Genomic DNA, 19,569 nt, shown 5'->3' with positions numbered 1-19,569 from the left:
ATTCTAGCTGATGGCACCAAAGTCATATATTTTTTAGTTTTGATCTCACTACAATATATTAGGTTCAATATAATAATCAATAGAGAATTGTCTCTATAAAAATAAATACATAATCTGTATGAATTAAAATATAATTAAACGTATCTTATGACCAGGCAATGCCAGGTGACCTGCTAGTTTTTTTTTAACCCTTGGGCTACGATGGTATTTTTACACACATTGCCTACGACGGGTGTAAATTTTTTGACATCACATAAAATCAAGTCTAGGGTCTTTGAAAAAGAATTATTTTTTCACAAAACATTCAAGCATGGGTTTCATTCATTAATTAATGCAGTTAGGGCAAAGAATTCCATAGTCCTTGAAGACACCATTGTTCCAGTTGTTTGTAATAGAAAACTAGGTGTTAAAAAATTAACAGCTAGAGTAGCCTAAGAGTTAAATATTAAATTGTTTTTAATGTAAATACATTATGCATGGATAGTTGAACTAAAAATTGTTTGGGATTAATTTTCCAACAAATTTTCCATTAAAATCTGTTGTCACTAATAACTTTTACCAATAATTGCTTCCGTGTTAGGCTTCACACTTTTCAGTCAGCTTTCACTTAACCTTCATGGTGGCCCTCGGTCAACTTTACTTTGTCTATGAACCTCTCTAGATCATAATATGCCAAGCTTAGTTGATATCCATCCATCCAGTTTCCAAGTTCATAACCGACTGCCGGACATTTCTCTTTGTTTGTAAAGAAGGTTCTAGCATGAAAAAGAAAGCAGCCTCTTCCACGGGATTCGAATTTGGCCATTTCAAGAGTCTGTGTCGATAAGTATCTCTCCACTCGCATCTATGGGTTGGTTTCATATGTTTTTTTTCTTTTCTTACTAAAACCAATTTTGTGGGCAAACAGTCTAATGATTTTTTATATGTATTTCTTATAAATGATTTATCCGGGTCCCCCCACCTCCCCTGTGATGAGCCACTCCATCATTAATTGGTTATGCTGATATTTCAGAAAGGTTTTGAGACTTTGAAGACGCTCGTTCCTGCTCTCCAAGATTCCCCATCTCTGAAAGAAAGCAAGTCTTCAATGCTTTTTAAGAGTAAGTTCAAAGTTCTTTTAAAAAAACTTTAATACAAATAATTTTACATTTAGTTTGGATCAAAGTAGTAGGTATGATTATTATTTTTATTTTTCATGTTTTAACGTTATGTGTAAATGGTTAGACTTTTATGTAAATTCTGTTTCCTTTTAATATTCAGTGCTTTTCCTGCAACTTTAATCTCTGTTGATGAGTGAATAAAACTTGTAAACAGAATTAAATGTCAACATTTTACTTTCACGCTTTGAGAAATTTCTTCAAATAAACGTCAATTTACAAAATTAAAAAGAATAGTTGATAAAACTGATTCACTTGTCTCTTGAGCAGATTTTTTCAACAAACATTCATCAGAAGAGAAACATTAAAATTTAAGTGAAATTAATACTTGAATGGCACATATATTCCATGATTACTAGAAATAAGAATAAAAAGTGATTGGATTAAAGCTTTTAAAATATTATATACTATGGTATACTATATGTATGGCTGCGAAACAGCAAAGATTGATAGTAACATGTCACCAATGAAGTAAAGAAGACATGATTCGAGTGTGGTTTTCGCTGTTTTATGTTGGCTGCTATGTTTCTAGTCACGGTTGGAGAGAACTGAATGTGATGAGAAAATTTGTCATTGATTCTTTAATTCATTTTTCTTTATTTGAGCACTGGAAGAGCTGTCTGAATCCCATGTGCAAAAAATTTCTCATTTGTTGTTTTTCTGTCATTTGTGTGTTCATAGCCTGTAGGGGTGAGATTGAAGTGAAGCCTGAATCAGAAAGACTATTTGAACAGATTATAACAATAATTAATGCCATTTTTAAGTATGGTAGACATTTGAAAACAATAATTAATGACATTTTTTAATATGGTAGAAGTAAAAAAAAAAAAATAATTTCTACTCAGTTTGAAAAGATATTGTTAAGGCAGTAGAAATTAAATATTAAGCAATTATTTTAACAAGCTTCCCAATCAAATTACAAAACTGCAACAGCATAGAACATTTTAAGATAGAAAATAATAGATTTTAACATAATTTCATCTTGTATTAATAGTGCAAATGTTTTAATTATATTTTTAAAGTGTTGAAGAAAATTCCTAAAAAAGGGAGATAATCAAAGACGCACACTTGAAGTAAGAATAAAACATTCTTTTTATATTTATGCAACTTAATAAATGTAACTCCAATGTAAATCTCTTGACAAACCTGTAAATAGGAATGTGACAGATTCTAACTACAAATTTTAAACAAGTCATGTAACGATTAGGTGCAGACATCATTATTGAATCAAAATGATTTCTGAATATTAAGCAAAAGAAGATTTTAGGAGACAATTTACTTAATTCTTTTCTGACAGAATTTTTTTTTATGCAATAGATGAATATTTTAATCATGAAACCCACACATGATGGAAGTTAGTGTGCAACTGATGCGCAAACATAAAACCCTCTTTCACTTGTTGAACTATACATAGACCTGTATTTTGAAAACCAGTTGGGTTGACAAACCATAAATGTAAGAAATAGTTTTTTTTTTAAGGCAACTTGAAAATACAATTTGGCGGTAAAGAGTTAAACAAACCAAGGAATTATTTTTTAGAATTTTCTTTTTGCCACATTTGTTTCTAAATAACCTGGTTTTACCTTTGTTATTTGGATTTATATTTCATAATTATCTTTTCTTCTCTCAAAGTAAAAGAAATTTCTCAGAAGCTGAACATAAAAATGTTGCTGTCGTTTAATGTCTTAAAATGTTATAACTATATAAAAACTTATTTAAAACTATCCCCCACACAAAATTTAAATATTATTTCACAGGATCAGAGTCGACACTACTCCTCATTATTTTAAAGGGGATGACCAGATACTTCTGGGAGACTATCGAACTAGACTGTTTCAACAGATTTCTGGAGGCCTCTCTTTATTCTAAGAAAGAATTACAGAATTCCTTTTTAACATCTAAAAAAAAAAAAAAAAAAATTGAATACCGTCAAGTTTTCACATTTTAAAAATTCTCTGAAATGTCCAATTTAGAAACTTCTATTTATAAAATATAATTTACTGAATAAATGATGAAAAATTAATAAAACATTTATTAGTGCATGATTGTTTTTATTAAATAAATTTAATTTTACAAGAGACATATTCACTTTATTTAAATATATTTAACTAACAATAACAATTATTTTTATGAAACTCATTTATTATTTCAAAAAGAATATTTTTATTAATATTAAATTATGTAGATTGATATAGAAAACACTGGAATTTCCACAGGTCAGGCAATTATCAATTATCTTGATAAAAATATCAGTGACATAATTTGCAATTTGATTTCTTTTTTTTTTTAATATTAAAAAACAAAGGACAAGCAATTAAACTTTCCAGACAAAATTATTTGTTTAATCAAAAATTTTTAATTTTATCAAAATTTAATTTGAAGTTGTAGTGCTCCCAGTGGTATTAGGGATGATCCCCTGAATGGCAACATTGATTGCGATTGAAAGGCAATATTTTTATATTTTTAAAGTCAGATTTGAGACGAGATCTTTAAAAAGTTAAAACGATTCAAAAAGATGTTTAAATATAAAATGCTTGATGAATTTCTTTGCAAATAATCTTTTTTTTTTTTATATTTTTTGTTTTCTTTGTTATTTAAAAAAAAATGTTTTTTCTTTGTGAATTTGTTTTATTTTTGTTTATTTTGACACCATTTTTTGTATATTAAATGTATTTTAGTTTTTTTGAATTGTTTTACATCTTCAAGATCTTACGTCAAACTGTACTTAAAAGAGAAAACTCTACAAAAAAAATGGCAGGAAAAGCACTGTTTTAATTTACTGCTTCATTGGGATTAGTTAGTGGTTTGTCTGCTAGCAACAGGGTGCCTATTGAATTATTTCTTCGTATTCTTTTGATAGACAAAACCACATTGCTATAAAAAAAGATAAAACAAATTTATTGAAAAAATGATGATGCCTTCCCCTTCCATCTTTAAAATATTTTTTAACATTTTAACACCATTTTTTTTTTTAATTTTACTGGAGTTGAAAAAAAAAAAAGCAACAAAATAATCTTTGAAATAAAATAAATCTAAATTAATAAATCTTCCTCTCTTACCTCATTTCTTTTTACCTTGTATGTTCACATTGAAACAATGGATGGGTCTTGGATTACTGGGTGTAGAATAGTTGAGATGAAGGTCGAAGAAAATATGGGTGGACTGAAATGATAGTCTTCTTTGGAAGTCAATTTTGTAAAAGCCAGACTGATGTAAGAATTATATGTCCACAGATAAGCACTTGTTTCATCTTATAAAGAATCATCAGTGTGGCTATATACAATTGACCTACCAACTGCACAGTTTGATCCTTAGACTTCAGATTTGATAACTATTTATATAAAATTAGGTATGCGTGTATGTTTTTATATTTCTGTGTATAGGATTCACTTCTATAACACAACTACAAGGTGAAAGGAGTAATAATGTAGACTATATTTAGTTTAATTTAGTTTTATGCAAAGGGGGTAGAAAGGAGATGAATTTTACAAAAATTGGAGGTATTTTGACATTGAAGTACCTCCAATTTTTGTAAAATTTCAACAACTATTGGACTTCATTCCCTAAATTTCAGGGATTTTATAGATCTGACGCTCTCATTTGAAAAGTCGAACATTTCAAGTTTGCATTAAATTTGATCCTTTACTATTAGACATCAATGAAGCGAAATTTCCTGAATTTTAATTTCTTGAGTCCCTTTAAACTTAAGCCTTAAATTTTAGACATTTTCTAGAATCAAAATTATTTACTGGATTTTAATCAAAATTAAAATAAAGATTTTAGACATAACACTTCGTATTACCATTAACCTTGATTTATAGTTTTTGTATGAAATCCTGAAAGTCATGCAAAACGGAACAAAGCTTATTTTCCAGAACTGCCCACCTGTAGAACACTACTCCGCTGGCCTGCTCCCCAGTTGAATACAACATATCCAAAATCAATGTAAACAAGTTCGTGTTAAGCTGTGCCTCTAAATAATCAAATTCTACCCAATTTACACCATAAATGATTACTATACTACCACTTTACATTAACCCTTATCTTCAAATAGCCTTTGGGCCTTGATAAGTGGTGACTCCCAAGTAAAAAAAAAAAAGTTCCATTCGACATTAATTTTACCTGTCCTAGCATGGGTATTTGTCTAGTACATCTGTTTCATTTTAATTCAAAGTTCTCAAAAAATTAAGGGGTGCGGTCCTTGGGTCTAACACTTGATTTGTATGAGATTCATAGATATTCGAATATTCCATTAAAGTTCTTTGCATCTCAAATGTTGAGTTAGGAAAGTTCTCCCCAATTGACTAATTAAATATGCTATAGTATATCTTAATTGTAGTTTCTTGAACTTACTAGATTCCAGGACAAGAATACATCTAGTCTGGTGGAGTATCTGTGTGTGTGTATGTACAATTAAGTAAAAAAAAAAAAAAAATAGGAAATATTTCCGCCAAAATGTTGTTTTTGTAGGTAATACCTTATCAAATCAAATGGTTAATTATTCTAGGTTTGAAACCCTGAAAATTCATAGAGAAAAATAAGACGAATAAAATTTTTCTCAAACCTATTATTCAATAAACTATTTATCAGAAGTTTATGAACCTCAAAATTAGCTTAGGCACAATTCATCAGTGATATAGTCAAATACAAAATTGATGTAATGTTCTTAACTCCTTTTTATTTGGTTTTATTGTTAGCTTAATCACAATAAGTGTTCCAGGTTTTTCTACAAGCCTGAGATTTCAACATATGAAAAAGCTTCAAATTGAAAGAAAATAACCTTTTAAGATAAAAGATCTCCAAAGTCAACTACAGTAACAAGTCATCAACTGGCACAAAAGAAACAAACAAAAATGAAGACTATCAATAGTATACTAGCTGAAGAAGTTAAATTAGTCAAAGGTGTGTAGTGTGAACTAAAGTTGCATTTTCTTTTTTTTTTTATATTTTGAATTTTTAAACTATTTGACAGTTTCAATGTAGATCATCATATTATAAATGCTCTTCATTTTTAATTTATTCTATAATTTCATAAAAATATATAATTTTGTATGTAAACCATAAAACTCAGATATAACCAAAACCTACCACAGCCTTCTATTTTATGTCCATTTGTCTTTTTTTCTGGTTGACCCTTCTAGTTAAGTTTCGTATAATTACCACTTTAATATCAATAAAAATATTTTCAAGACTTTTTGAAAATTGTCATTTTGTAATAACTACCTTTAACAGCTTACAATTAAACCTTGTGCTATTCAAAATTAATTCTTCTAGAAGTTCTTTGATTCTTTTGTAATTATTTCAAGATATATTTCTGTTGCTAATTTACTCCAGCTTTTTTAAGTTAAAGAAAAAAAAATATTGATAAAAATTTTCCCTCAATCAATTTTTTAATAAACTCTTTTTACGATTTCTCTCCGAATAAAGATTTTGAAAATATTAAAATTTAAAACCTCAATCAATGGGCACCCTGACACAATAGGTCTCCTGTACTCTGGGGACAACCCTTACCCAAAATTCTGACTCGTCTCCATATTGTAGCAGTGGAACACTGTCGGCAGATTCAGGCCGCGTGTAAGGCTCAACAGGACGAGGCATGTGCTCTGCAGCAAGAGTTAGTTTCCTTGAATGAAGACATTGAGTAAGTCGTTTCTTCAGCATTCTGTGAGTTTATTGTCCCAATTATATCCCCTTGCTCCTGAAGCAAGATTATTTTTTGTTTCTAATGCCCTTTTATTCCTTTTTAAAAATTTTTTATGTTTATTTTTGTAAAATACTCTTTTATGGAAGATGCCTTTTTTTTTTTTTTTTTTTTTTTTTTACAAGAATTAATTTTTTTTCCCCCCGCAAGTTTGTCTTTGTATATATTTTTAAAAATGCATTTTTAAAAAAACTAAAATAGTCATTAAAAAGTTTTGTCTTCTAAGTGTTTTTTTAAATTAAAAGAAATTACTCACTCTCTGTGAATTAATATTTTCTAATATTTAAAAACATGACAGTAGTAAAGCATTATAATCAGTGTCCATTAATATTACAGTTTTGCCCCATGAGATATTTTACCTTTGTTGTTTTTTGTTTTTTTTTAACAATTTTGATGTGCTGAGTTAAAAATACTTTTAATGATCATTTTTGATTGTAACAATTGATCATAAAAATGTTCCATTCATTTTAATGTCACTTTTGCATTGTTCAATGTCGGTCAATATTGTTATTAAAATCATTTTAAATAAGAATAGCTTAAAATTTAGTACTTACTTTTTTGAATACCTTCATAAAAGAAGGAACTGTTAGCCAAGTCAAATTATTGCACATAAAGCAATTATATATATATATATATATATATATATATATATATATATATATATATATATATATACTCGAATAAAGTACAATTAAATCAACACTTAGCTTTGGTCTTTTATCTTTTCTTTTGAAAGATAGTTTTTTCAGTGTAAGTTCTTCATTTTCAAAAACGTTGGTAATAGCAGCACCTTTTAAAGTACTTTCTTTCCTTTAGAAAGGATTTTGTTGACTTGTTGAAAGAAGTTTTTAGATTGACTAAAAAAAAACGTCTTAATACAAGCACAAGAGACAGCTTTTAATTTTCACCAATAAAAATTAAATGACAAATTATTTTATTTATATTTTATACTTTTATTTTACTTTGTAAATTATATTGAAGGAATATGTTTTTAACATGTTTTTTTTTTAAATTTTGCAAGTTTACTGTTCTGTTCTCATAGTTCAGTGGTTCAACTGTTTTCGAATTTCACTATGTACTAGTGGCACCTGTGGAAATTCCACAGTGGACTCTTTCATATGTAATATATTGATGTTGGCATTCTGTAGATGTTCAGTGTAAATGGAGATGTCTTGATATTATTGTAGGTTTTTTGTTAAAACTGCATAAGTATTTATCTAAGCTAGCAGGGACTCCTAGCATAGCCTGGTTGTAATGCAGAGTTTGTATAATTGTCAATTTCCTATCGATTTTTTTTTTATTATTGTTTAGTCTTTATCTTTTTAATCATAATCTTTATTACTTTAATAATCTTTAGTAATCTTTATTAACCATAATCTTTATTTATTATTAATTTCCTATCAATTCTTATATATTATAAAGTTGTGATTAAAAAAAATAAATATATCTCAATGATTTGCATGCATCAGCTTGAACCAAAACTAAAATTTATGAAGAAAAAAAAATGTATATAACTTGAATTCCTTCAGCTAAAATTGAAACCAAAACTTATGAAAAATTCTTGATAAAATTATTACAAGAAATGGAAGGTCATAACAATTGAATGATAATCAGAAGAAGAAAAAAAAAAATGCGTGACCTACAAAATAACACATGCGCTATCATAATATATAGATGATCTTGTTTAATCACTTTCTTCCAAGTTTTTCTCAGCCATCCAACTGTCCTGTGATTCAAAATGTTTGTGCTTCTGCAATGATTTATCCAGGAGGTTGAATGCTTGATATGACCGAACCAGCATAACTGATTAGCCTTTAGGGCAACCTAAGAAAGAATAAATGGTGCCGTTTTATAGTTTGTCACTGTGCAAAAGGAGACAACTCTCGTTTACTAAAAGATTTGTTCTTTCTCCATCTCATAATTTAGGACGCGATATTTTTTATTAAATAAAAACATTAAAAAAAAAGTTGCAACGATTTTTTTTATGTAGTAAAGTTGATAACACCAACCATATTTTCATTAGATGAAAACATTTAAAAAAAAAAAGCTGTGACAATTTTTTTTTTTTTATTAAAAAGTAAATGTTATAGTAAGGTTTTGAAAAAATTAGTCTTTAACCATAAAAAATACAAAGAATGAAACTCTTGAATAAAATAAAGAGTTTTATTCTTTATTTTTTTTTTTGACAATGTGTATGATATTGAATACAAAAGAAATTATTTCAAAGCAAAGCTTGCAAAAATCAGATTACATAGAAAAATGCGAGCATGAAAAGTAAAAGTACTAGTTGTTAAAACTGGAAAAGACGAGACTTTCTAATAAAAACGTATAAATTTATAACTTAAAATATTGCAGCATTAAAATTAAAAAAAAATTCAATTTAACATATAATCAATTCTTAATTAATACTGCAATATATTAAGTTATAAATTTATTATATTTTTACTAGAATATCTTTTCTTTTCCAGTTTTAACAACTATTACTTTTCTAAGTTTAATCTTAACCATATTACTTTTCATGCTTGCATTTTTCTATGTAATATAATTTATTCTTTTCTTAGGTAAAAATACCTAACTTTTTAATTAACTTAAGATTAAATTAATAAGTGCATATGTATATATATATATATATATATATATATATATATATATATATATACACACACACACACTTATTAATTTAATCTTAAGTTAATTAAAAAAAAATTAATAAAAAAAATGTCTGCACAATGTGTGCCAGAGTTTGGCAGGGCTTAAAAGCTACCTTCATGCAGTCCACCACTGATTTGTTTTCATGTTTCGGTATATATATTTGATTTATGTGTACTATATCATGTAATGGCAATATTCGAAAACGAATTTGCTGCCATCATATATATATATATATATATATATATACTGTATTAACAAAACCAAGACTTCAAAAAAGGAATTGATAACAATAAAAAGTGTATTTCATTGTAAGTTACAATTGTTTCAAGACTAGTTGGACAATTTCAAGAATTATGGCATTTGAAAATTTTCACATAACCAGCCTTTCTTCAGACTTCTTGAATAAAAAACACTTTAACAATAGAACATTAAAGAAATTTCCCTTAAAGGAAAAGAAGCATGTGAAAACATTTATCTTGGACGCATCCTTGTCAAGAGCTTATATTAATATTAATATCACCTAATTTTTGTATCATTATTTAAAAACTGTCATAAGTTACCACAAAAACCTGTAGCCATTTAATCTCATCAGAACAAAAAAAAAAAAGTTAAGGGGAAAATCAAGAAAAAACTTTTAGGCCATGACATGTCTAAGCTAAATGCTTCTCATCAGAAGAGAAGAAAAGGTCAGAATTATACAAAATGCAAATATAGAAAAAAACTGTCTTAAAGACATTTAGAAATATGAATGAATACTATAAAATGGTAGCGATTAAAAGTTAGTACAACAGATAAATCTCAAGGGTAATATGTTGATAATGGTACAAAAATATTATAGGCCACTATTAAATATTTGAGATCATTAAAGAGCCAATAATTAAAGAAGAAATGAAAATAAATAAGGAAAATGGAAGAGAAAATGACGTTAACAAATCTCATAGACTGTTCCTAATGTTTATATAATTTTATGTATTAAAGCTCTCATTTATATTGAAAACAGTTAAAAATATACTGATTTCAAGTTAATATCAATATGTTTGAAAATGGACTAATTAAAATGTCATAAGTACGTTCACAGGACAAAAAACTTCCAGAATACTATTATAAAAAATAAAAACGAAATGAATCCATTTTTTCTTTTATTTAATTGAAATATTTTAAGAAAATTTTATAATGTAAAAGCTCCATGAATGTTAACATTTAAGAACAGCATAAATAAACAATAATTAAAATTTTAATGATCAAGTCTTTCTTCATATTTTTACTTGCTAAATTAGAAAAAAACAATTGTAACTCTGGACAATTGTTTCACACAGAAACAAACAACCAAGAATAAACATATAATTACCAACATTTTTTGCTCTTGAAAAATTGTCTCAATTCTGGAGAGAATTTTCAAGCAAAAAATCTCCCAAATGAACTTCCTTTTCCCTCAGAAAACCGTTCTCCAAAAGTGACCATGAGATTCATTCCTAGATGGCCAACCAATTTCTATTGCTTCTATCTTGAGATGCAAAACACTTGGCTGCTATAAATAGATCTTGCATTGCCTTTTTGAACAGTTTTCTATGGGAAGTGCATTAAAAAAATTTGCGGGTTGCTTGATATAGCAATCTTCTGATGATCTGCAGAACCAAAAGATCTGGTTTGTTTTTGTGCAAAAAAAGCTGTGAAGTTGCATTAAATTTTTTAAAAATCTGTCGAGTAAAAATTTCAATCCAGTTAACTATTCCCAGATATGATATACTCTGTTATAAAGAAGTTTAAACAGTTTTGTATGATGGCTTGGAAGAAAACTGGAGTCAGTAAAAACATGGCAAAAATGTTGCAAACTGAAAAGTTATTTTTAAAGATATTGTCACATGTTTGTACATGAGTAAGGATCTAAATGATCATACGATATAATGTCTTTAAAATAGAAATGGAAATCAGCCATGATGAACTCATTTTTGAAAACCACGTCACATTTTAATTTGTTTAAATTTATTTTCGGAATAATTTCGTTTACAGGGAATATGAACTGGAATAGATACATTGAGAGCATTGCCAAGGCTGCTGCAAGGAAGGTTGGCTCCCTCTACCGTGCTAGAAAACTACTTATGCCTGACAGTATCCTATACCTCTATAAGGCAACTATTCGCCCATGTATGGAGTACTGTTGTCACATCTGGGCTGGTGCATCTGCTGCTTGTCTCTCGCTCCTGGACAGGGTTCAAAAGAGTCGCCAACCTGATAGGTCCTGAACTGTCATCTAGGCTTCAGCCTCTGTCCCATCGACGAGATGTTGCATCCCTCTGCCTATTCTACAAATACTTTAATGGTGAATGCTCTGACGAACTGCAAACACTTGTACCTCCCCGATGTAACTACCCCCGACAAACCCGACAAGCTACTAAGTCTCATCCCTTTACAGTAGAGATCCCTAGGTGCAAGAAAGCCTTTTACTCCAATAGTTTCTTCCCCAGAACTGCGGGTCTTTGGAACTCCCTTCCGGGATTCTGCTTTCCCAACTGCAATGATATGCAGAAGTTCAAGTGTAATGTTAACAAATATCTTTCTACTCTTCTCCCTTCATAATGTCCCCGCAAATTAAGTCCCTAATAGTAGCCCCCTGCTTCAAAGTGGCACTGTGCCTTGTTGGGGGTGAAAATTGAATTAAAAAAAAAAAAAAAGAAAAAAAAGTACTGTAGAGTGCTGAAACAAAAATTGAGCTTTTTTTTTTTTTTTTTTTTGCACAGAAGATTTGATGCAAGAAAGGCGAGGCTTTTTTTTCCAAAGAACACTGTCAACATTAATACATATGGGTAGCTTGATAATGTTTTTGAGTTGTTTTAGTTCAAGGTGCAGTAGGAAAATAACTGCAATAAGACTAATAATGAAATCTAAATTATGGATGAAAATTTACAGTTCTCATTGCAAAGTCATTAGTTAGGTCGACATTTTTATTTCCAGGAACATAATGATCCCAAATATATATCTAAGCCAATGAAATTATTAGTTTTTTCATAGCCTTTAATGAGTCTTGACTTGAATCCTATTGAAAATCTATGACAAGAACTTAAATTTTGAATAAATTGTGGTCACCAAATAATGTTAAAGACTTAAAATAAAGAATGAAAGATAATCCCAGAAAAGACCTGATCAAATTGCATCCAAAACTTTAGAAAATGATTACTGCAAGAGACAAAGCTATTGCATTTTTTTTATATCTTGAAAATCGTTCAATTATTTGATTCATTACAATGATTTTGATTTTATTCTTTTCATATTTAGTAAATTTAACTTATTCTGACAATTAAGTTTTATAAACATTAGCAAATAATCTCAACATGGAACTCCAAATTATACTATGCAACTGATGTCATGACACAGCTGATGTCATTCATTGATTTGATTAATTTTTAGTTTTTTCTTGTTTGTACTGAACAAGATAGAAAAAAAATTATAGATTTTTCTATGAAGTAGAAAAAGGTTTTGTCTCCAAAAAAATCTCTTGGGTGTTTAAAATAACTGCATGGAATTTGTTTCTGTTTTTTAATTATTTTTTAATAAAAGACTTAAAATATTTTTTCTTAAAAAAAACAATCCTAATTTTGACTTTTTTTTTCTCTCATTTACAATCAACTCCTTTCATTTTATTGTAGGTTTTCAAACAAACATGCAAGAAATTGATGCCTTTTGTCTTGTTATTGATTGTAATTGTTTCTTTCTAGGAAGTTACAAGCTCAATTGCCGGACTCTGGAGTGGATAGAGTCCAGCCTCCTCGAGCCACCTTGAAAGACATGTTTGAGGAATACGTAACAAAACGAACCAAAGAAAATGTGAAATTCTTGTTCGTATCCTTTGTTTTATGTAAAACAAATATTAAAATTGCAAACATCTGCATTTTTTATGTACAAAGTTTTTCATTTTTTCATTTTTTTTTTATATGATTGTTTTTGCCTTTTACTCTCACATGCTTTTTCTTTATTTTTACTTTTTAAACTTATTTGATTTGATATAATATATTCTTGCATATAGTAACACCCAATTCCTCTCCCCATGCATTACAATAAAACTCCCCCATACTGAATATCTCAAATGTTCAAATCCAATGAAGAAAAATATTGTTATAAACTTAAAAATTTCATTTAGCATTTTTCTTCAAGTATCAAGTTTATTACAGACATTAATGATCATAGCTCTCCAATTCCCTCTACATTTGGTCTTTCTGGTGAGATCTATAGTCTTGTTTCCAGTAACCTTGTTGAGACTGTTAGTGAACTTTGTCTTTCTGCTACTTTTTTCCTGCAATTTGTTTTCCTAACATCAAGCTTTTTTTCCAAGCATCTGCCTGCATTAAATCGCCAAAGAACTTTAACTGTCTGTCATGTACAGTATTGAGTAGTGATCTGCTGTACTCTGCCTTATGCACGACTTCATTTGTCTTCCTTTCTGTCGATTTGTACACTTCTTAAAAACCGTATCTCTGCTGCTTCCAAATGACTTTCAGCCATCTTCATTACTGTCCGATATTTGCAACTGTAAAGCTAAATTGACCATATGTACCTCTTAAAGATACCGATTTTTGTGTTCAGTTTCATGTTTGTTTTGTAAGATGTACTCCATTCTATGAAAGATGATCCTTTTCTTGATTTCTGTGTCACTCTTACCATCAGATGTAATAGTATGACCCAAGTATTTAGCATTGCGGATAAAAAAAGGTAATTTTATAAAGTTGATTTCCCATTTAAAATATAGATTGAATACATAAATGTATGCGGAGTTCTTGCATAAGTTTTTTATCAATGACAAAACTTGTTTCCTGGAGTCTGAATGAAAAGTCTCCTCAGATTTCCAGTATTCTGTGTTTATTTTGATCATTATTGCAACTCACTTGGTGTTCTCTCATCGGTTGTTTAACAATTTTGTTGCTGATAATTGTTGATGGCCATTCTCTAGAATTTGAATGGAAATAAACCTTCAAGATTCTAGTTAGTCTTTTGATAGAAAAATCTGTTTTTTCTCCATAATAACTCCACTTTTTTAGCAAAAGTTAAAAATGGGCCAAAGTTATAGCCCGTTGACTTAGAATGAGTGCTCTATACCTAATCAATGGTCGAATATAGTTAAATTTGTGCTCTTATTTGCATTAAGTATTAATCCTTAGCAATCCCTAACTGTATATCAAACTGATACCATAATAATTTGCTGCACTTTATCATAAAAAAGAACCATACAAAATTTCAGCAGGATCGGCTCAATAGTTTCTGAGAAGTGGAGCTTGAATGCTAATTTCTAACAGACCATTTTTTTTTTTTTTTTTTTTTTTTTTAGCCCTCTTTCTGTTGCAACAGATCCAAAAAGAATCAAACTTAGTTTAGTCTATTCCATAATCCTCCACAGTATCCATTAGGTCAATTTAATGATTCCTTAATGCATAAAAACACCTAATTGTTCATACATGATCGACCATAGTTTTATTTTGAATAAAGTCAGTAACTAAAGAAAATGTTCATATTTTATCATTGGCCATTTTTTTTGTTTTTTTTTTTTAATTTTTTTATTTTTTATTTTTTTTTTGTTTTTTTTTTTGTTTTCCTTCACAAAGATTTTCAGTTCAGTTATTTGATTCGACCTTTGTTTGAGTCATACAACAAAATGGTGAACACAGAAACCATGCAAATCTTTCACGATGCCGTCTATCATTGGCGAGACGTAATCTTATCCCTGACCAACCTCAGACAAGGTAAACAAAAATCAATCATCTTAATTGATTTCAATAACAAATATGCATTGTTAATCATTTATTTTTTAAGTCAGATAAAAAAACCTCAAATATTCTTGATTGATCTTTGACTTTCTACATCAAACAAGAAATGTATAAAAAGATCCAAGAGATGATTCAGTGTTTGTTAAGATATAATTGACAAATCAAATTTTTTTAAATATATCGTTTTAAGCAAAAACAATATTACGTACTTAATTGTCATGTCGAAAATAGTAATATATCCAAAAATTGCAAAAATTTATTGAGTAGAACTGTTATTTTGTTTTTAGTAAAAAAAAGTTTATTACTGTAGACGACAAATATTGCAGCCATGACACAATCTAAAATATTCCTTTTGGAGTTATATCCCCTGCGTGTAGACTCCTTTTGCTTACTTCTATAACATCTAAGAAAAATGTGATTTTACCCAATTTTCTGTAAAAATTACTTCTATAAACCACCTTCTACTCAGTGATTTTTTCATGATTTTTGGATATATTACTATTTTCGGAATAACAATTAAGTATGTAATATTGTTTTTGATTAAACCAACATATTTTTAAATAGTCTGAACTCTTCAGAAGCAATGCTGCTGTGCAAACCTCAATTATTGTATAAACAGTGGTTCCTTATTGTAGCAAAAATTGAATATTGAATTTCAAGTGAGACTAATGATATCTACTGAATTGTCATGTCACAGTAATGAACATATCTAAAAATTATGAAAAACGATAATGTAGAAAATTAATTATTAATAAAAATAGTTTTCAAAGACAATTTAGCGAAAAATTGAGTTTTTCAAAAAAAGAAACTGGAGAGTTCTAATTGAAACAAAAGGGAGGTAAATATTTTCTGAAAACTGGAAAATGTTTGGCCTGTTTAACAAAACTTGATTTTGACTAATTACCTTTGAAAACTGTTTTCATTAATAATTTTTTACCTTATCGTTTTTCATAATTTTTGGATATGTTCATTACTGCAACATGACAATTCAGCAGATATGATTGGTTTCATTTATAAGTCAATATTTAGATTTTTGAATTTCACTACAATAATGATAGACTAATCAGTTTAATAGATTACCTCCCATGGCTCTAAATATATATTTATTATTGTTCATAATTTTCCCAATATTAAAAAAAATAAAGAAAAATCTACTTACTATATGTACCCCGTAGTGAAATGAAAATATATTTTTAAAAAATCACAAAATTTGATCAAGTAGTTTTATTCTTATAAAGAAATTCATTTTTAAGCGATTAATGGGAATTTGTTGGCATTACAATAAAGATCTTGCAAGTTTGAATTATCTACCTTTGTTTCTTGAGATTGTTTTCAAAATGGCAAGCAAGACAGTAGCTCCTTGGATTTTCATAGACTTTTATTTTCTTATTTAAAAATAAAACTACTTGATCAATTTACATAATATTTGTAATGTTTTCGTTTCATCACGGGTATGTACATCGAACAGATTTTTCTTTATTTTTGTGTTTTAATATAGAGGAAATTCTGGACAAGAACCTATATATTCAATGTCTTTAATAGATCCAATCTTTTTATATTTGAAAGCATCATAGAATGGATGTTAGTATTTTCTTTTATAATAAATGAAAAAAATAAATATCAAATATTTCAGCCAACTCTGGCCTTTATCAGTGAGTTATATTGATTTTTTTTTCCTCTTATTTTTTTATTGTAAAGCTATAACTACAAACACCGAAGGTAGTTGATCTCTCCTGGTGTCAAATGGAGATGGTGCTTTCCGATGTAGAAATATTGGATCTATTATTATTATCATTGTACTTTTATACATAAATAACCAGCATTTTCTCTGCACAAATCAAGACCTTAATTAACAATCATCTCTATTTGGCATCAGGAGACGTTGGTTTTGTTATAGTTTAACAATGAAGAAAGAAAGGGGGGAAGCTATAACTCAATGATGAAAGTTGGCCGAAATATTTGATTTATATTAGTTTTATTTATGAAAAAAAAAAAAAAAATTTCTAACATCAAAAATTATTTCTTGTCTTTGTGTTAAATTACCTCCCTTGTCTTCTGAATAATCCATTTGATTGCGTTAGACACTTCTTGATCACAAGGCGAATCAAAAGTCCAATTCTTGTCTTTTAAATTAGAACAAATAGCTGCTGTGTAAACACTTCAATAGATTACATCACCTGTCTCCTAAAATAGATTATATGCTCTCCCTCTTTTTTTTCAGCCCACAAATAAAGCATGTTATGCCTTTGAGATATAAGAGTCATGGTATTTAGGGGCCAAATTAAGAGTTGTGGAGTGAGGGAAGTAGGAAAGAAATCCAAAGACAAATGATTCCAGAAAAAAAAACTATTTGAAAAAAAGTTTTGGGCATCTAAGCACATCTCTAGAGGAACAGATGGGACTTTGCTGCTAGTCACATTGGTCAGGATTGTTGTTTCATGAGCAAAAAGAGAACAAAAAAAAAAATTATCACACACAGCAGCACAGTCCCAAACAATTTCGTCCACACCATCCTGAACAACCGTTGATTCAAATCTGAACACCTCCAATGATTTGACAACACAATCCCGAACAACAGTCAATTTGAACCTGAACACTGCTGACGATTTGACACAATATAATCCTGAACACCTCCAACGATTTGACATGATCTCGAATACAATGACTCAACACAACATGTTACCAGAGCAACGTTGGCAATTACTCTCAGAATGACTCTGATATCAGCTTAGATGAACTCATTTTTGCTGTAAGTAGGCTCGACTTGGACATTGGCATATAATTCTTGAGCGCTTCTGCGCATGATTGTCATATGTATATTTGGAGTGTGGGGACACAAGTGCAGTAAGTTTATCAGAGCACATTCTGTGGAGCTTGGTAGATAGATATCACTGGGCCTATAAGATTAGAGGGAGAGACTAATGGTTGGTAAACCAACCCAGATATGACAACCATATTCCATGCATGGACGAATATTGGCTTTGTATAGATGTAATGCAGTGGCAGGTGTGAGAAAGAGCCCACCTTTTTTACAACACAATTGGTAGTATTTTATTTCATGTTGACTGAATTTTAAATCCAACAAATTTGAACTTTTGACTCTCTGGAATTTATTTATCAATAGATAAACATTAACATTTTGATAATTTCCATACAAATTAATCTTTTAAATGTAAACATAAAGGACAAGAAAGAAATCAATTTGCCTTTCAATTACAATTTAGAAATAGATCTGTTATGAATAAAGTTGATCTTATGTCAATAAAAGCAAGAGAACTCTTGACTCTGACCAGAACGTTCACTGACCCCAATCCTGCAGCAGCGTCGATATGACCCAACCTCGACTCTAACAATAATGTTACTTACAAATACTGACACTATCCAAGAGAAACCTGTAAAGTTGAACGACTTGACTGTAGTCTTTATATAACTCTTGGGTGAGTGCATTCTGACATTTCAAGGAGTGTCAAGTGAAAGCATGCACACATCGTTCTTGCATGATTTTGCACAAAACAAACATTTTAACACAAATTCTAAATATTTGTCAAGGAAATAAAATTGTATTGCTAAACAGAACTGAAAACAAAACAATCAGAATAAAAAAAAGGTAATTAATTAAATGTCCTTTTTCAAAACTAATATGCAAATTAGTTACCTTTTGAATTAGCACTCTATATAAAATAGTGTGTCTATTGTGTGAAGTTGAATTAACTTGAACAAGGTAATTTTGACTTTATTGGTAACATAAGAAACTTAAAAAGAAACGAGTGTTGGAGAGAAATGTAACTTACACCAGTATCAGTACGACCTCTTGTTGGGGAAGCGGGGGTGCCACTTCCTAAGATGAAGTAGAGGAGTAGGAGCTGAAACTAAATTGGTTCCTCCTAATGATAGTTATACTGGATCTGATTGCAAAGCTGTTAACTGCTGTGCACTGAACAGTGAATACAAATTACTATATATGTCGGCCATTTTGTGAATAATGGGCCAAGGGTTTGCACTGATGCATTTAAATGTTCATTCAGCAATGATGCAACAACTGGAAGTTCTTCAGACAAGTTTTTGCTGTTCTCTCCAGATAAAAATTAACTTTTGTTTCTATTCACAGCTTACAGATGTTATTTTATTCATTGTTATTCTCACAATGTTTCAGACAATGTAATAATGGCCTTCTTCAGTCGAATCTTGTTAAAGTTTACAACAGACACTAAATCGAATATGCTCATATATTTTTCAAAGTTATTTGTGCACACAGATATTTAACTACAGAAAATATTTCTTGTTTTTAATCCACTGCTTTTAAATA

General features: G+C 29.2%; 1 protein-coding gene across 1 annotated transcript in view; it reads left to right on the top strand.

Annotated features, from left to right (window-relative positions):
- LOC145292221 (uncharacterized) overlaps positions 1–19,569 on the top strand; it is a 61,597-nt gene that overhangs the window by 41,141 nt on the left and 887 nt on the right. Inside the window, exons 3-6 of the mRNA XM_080138543.1 lie at positions 1,013–1,100; positions 6,699–6,798; positions 13,224–13,347; positions 15,110–15,239. Coding sequence (XP_079994669.1) covers positions 1,013–1,100; positions 6,699–6,798; positions 13,224–13,347; positions 15,110–15,239 — 442 coding nt within the window. The remainder of the gene's footprint in view (positions 1–1,012; positions 1,101–6,698; positions 6,799–13,223; positions 13,348–15,109; positions 15,240–19,569) is intronic.

This window comes from Euprymna scolopes, chromosome 13 (assembly GCF_053919585.1).
Source record: "Euprymna scolopes isolate OS-2025 chromosome 13, ASM5391958v1, whole genome shotgun sequence".
Classification (NCBI taxonomy): Eukaryota; Metazoa; Mollusca; class Cephalopoda; order Sepiida; family Sepiolidae; genus Euprymna; species Euprymna scolopes.
Note: the sequence above shows the minus strand (reverse complement) of the source record. Positions and strands in the feature narration are given on the sequence as shown.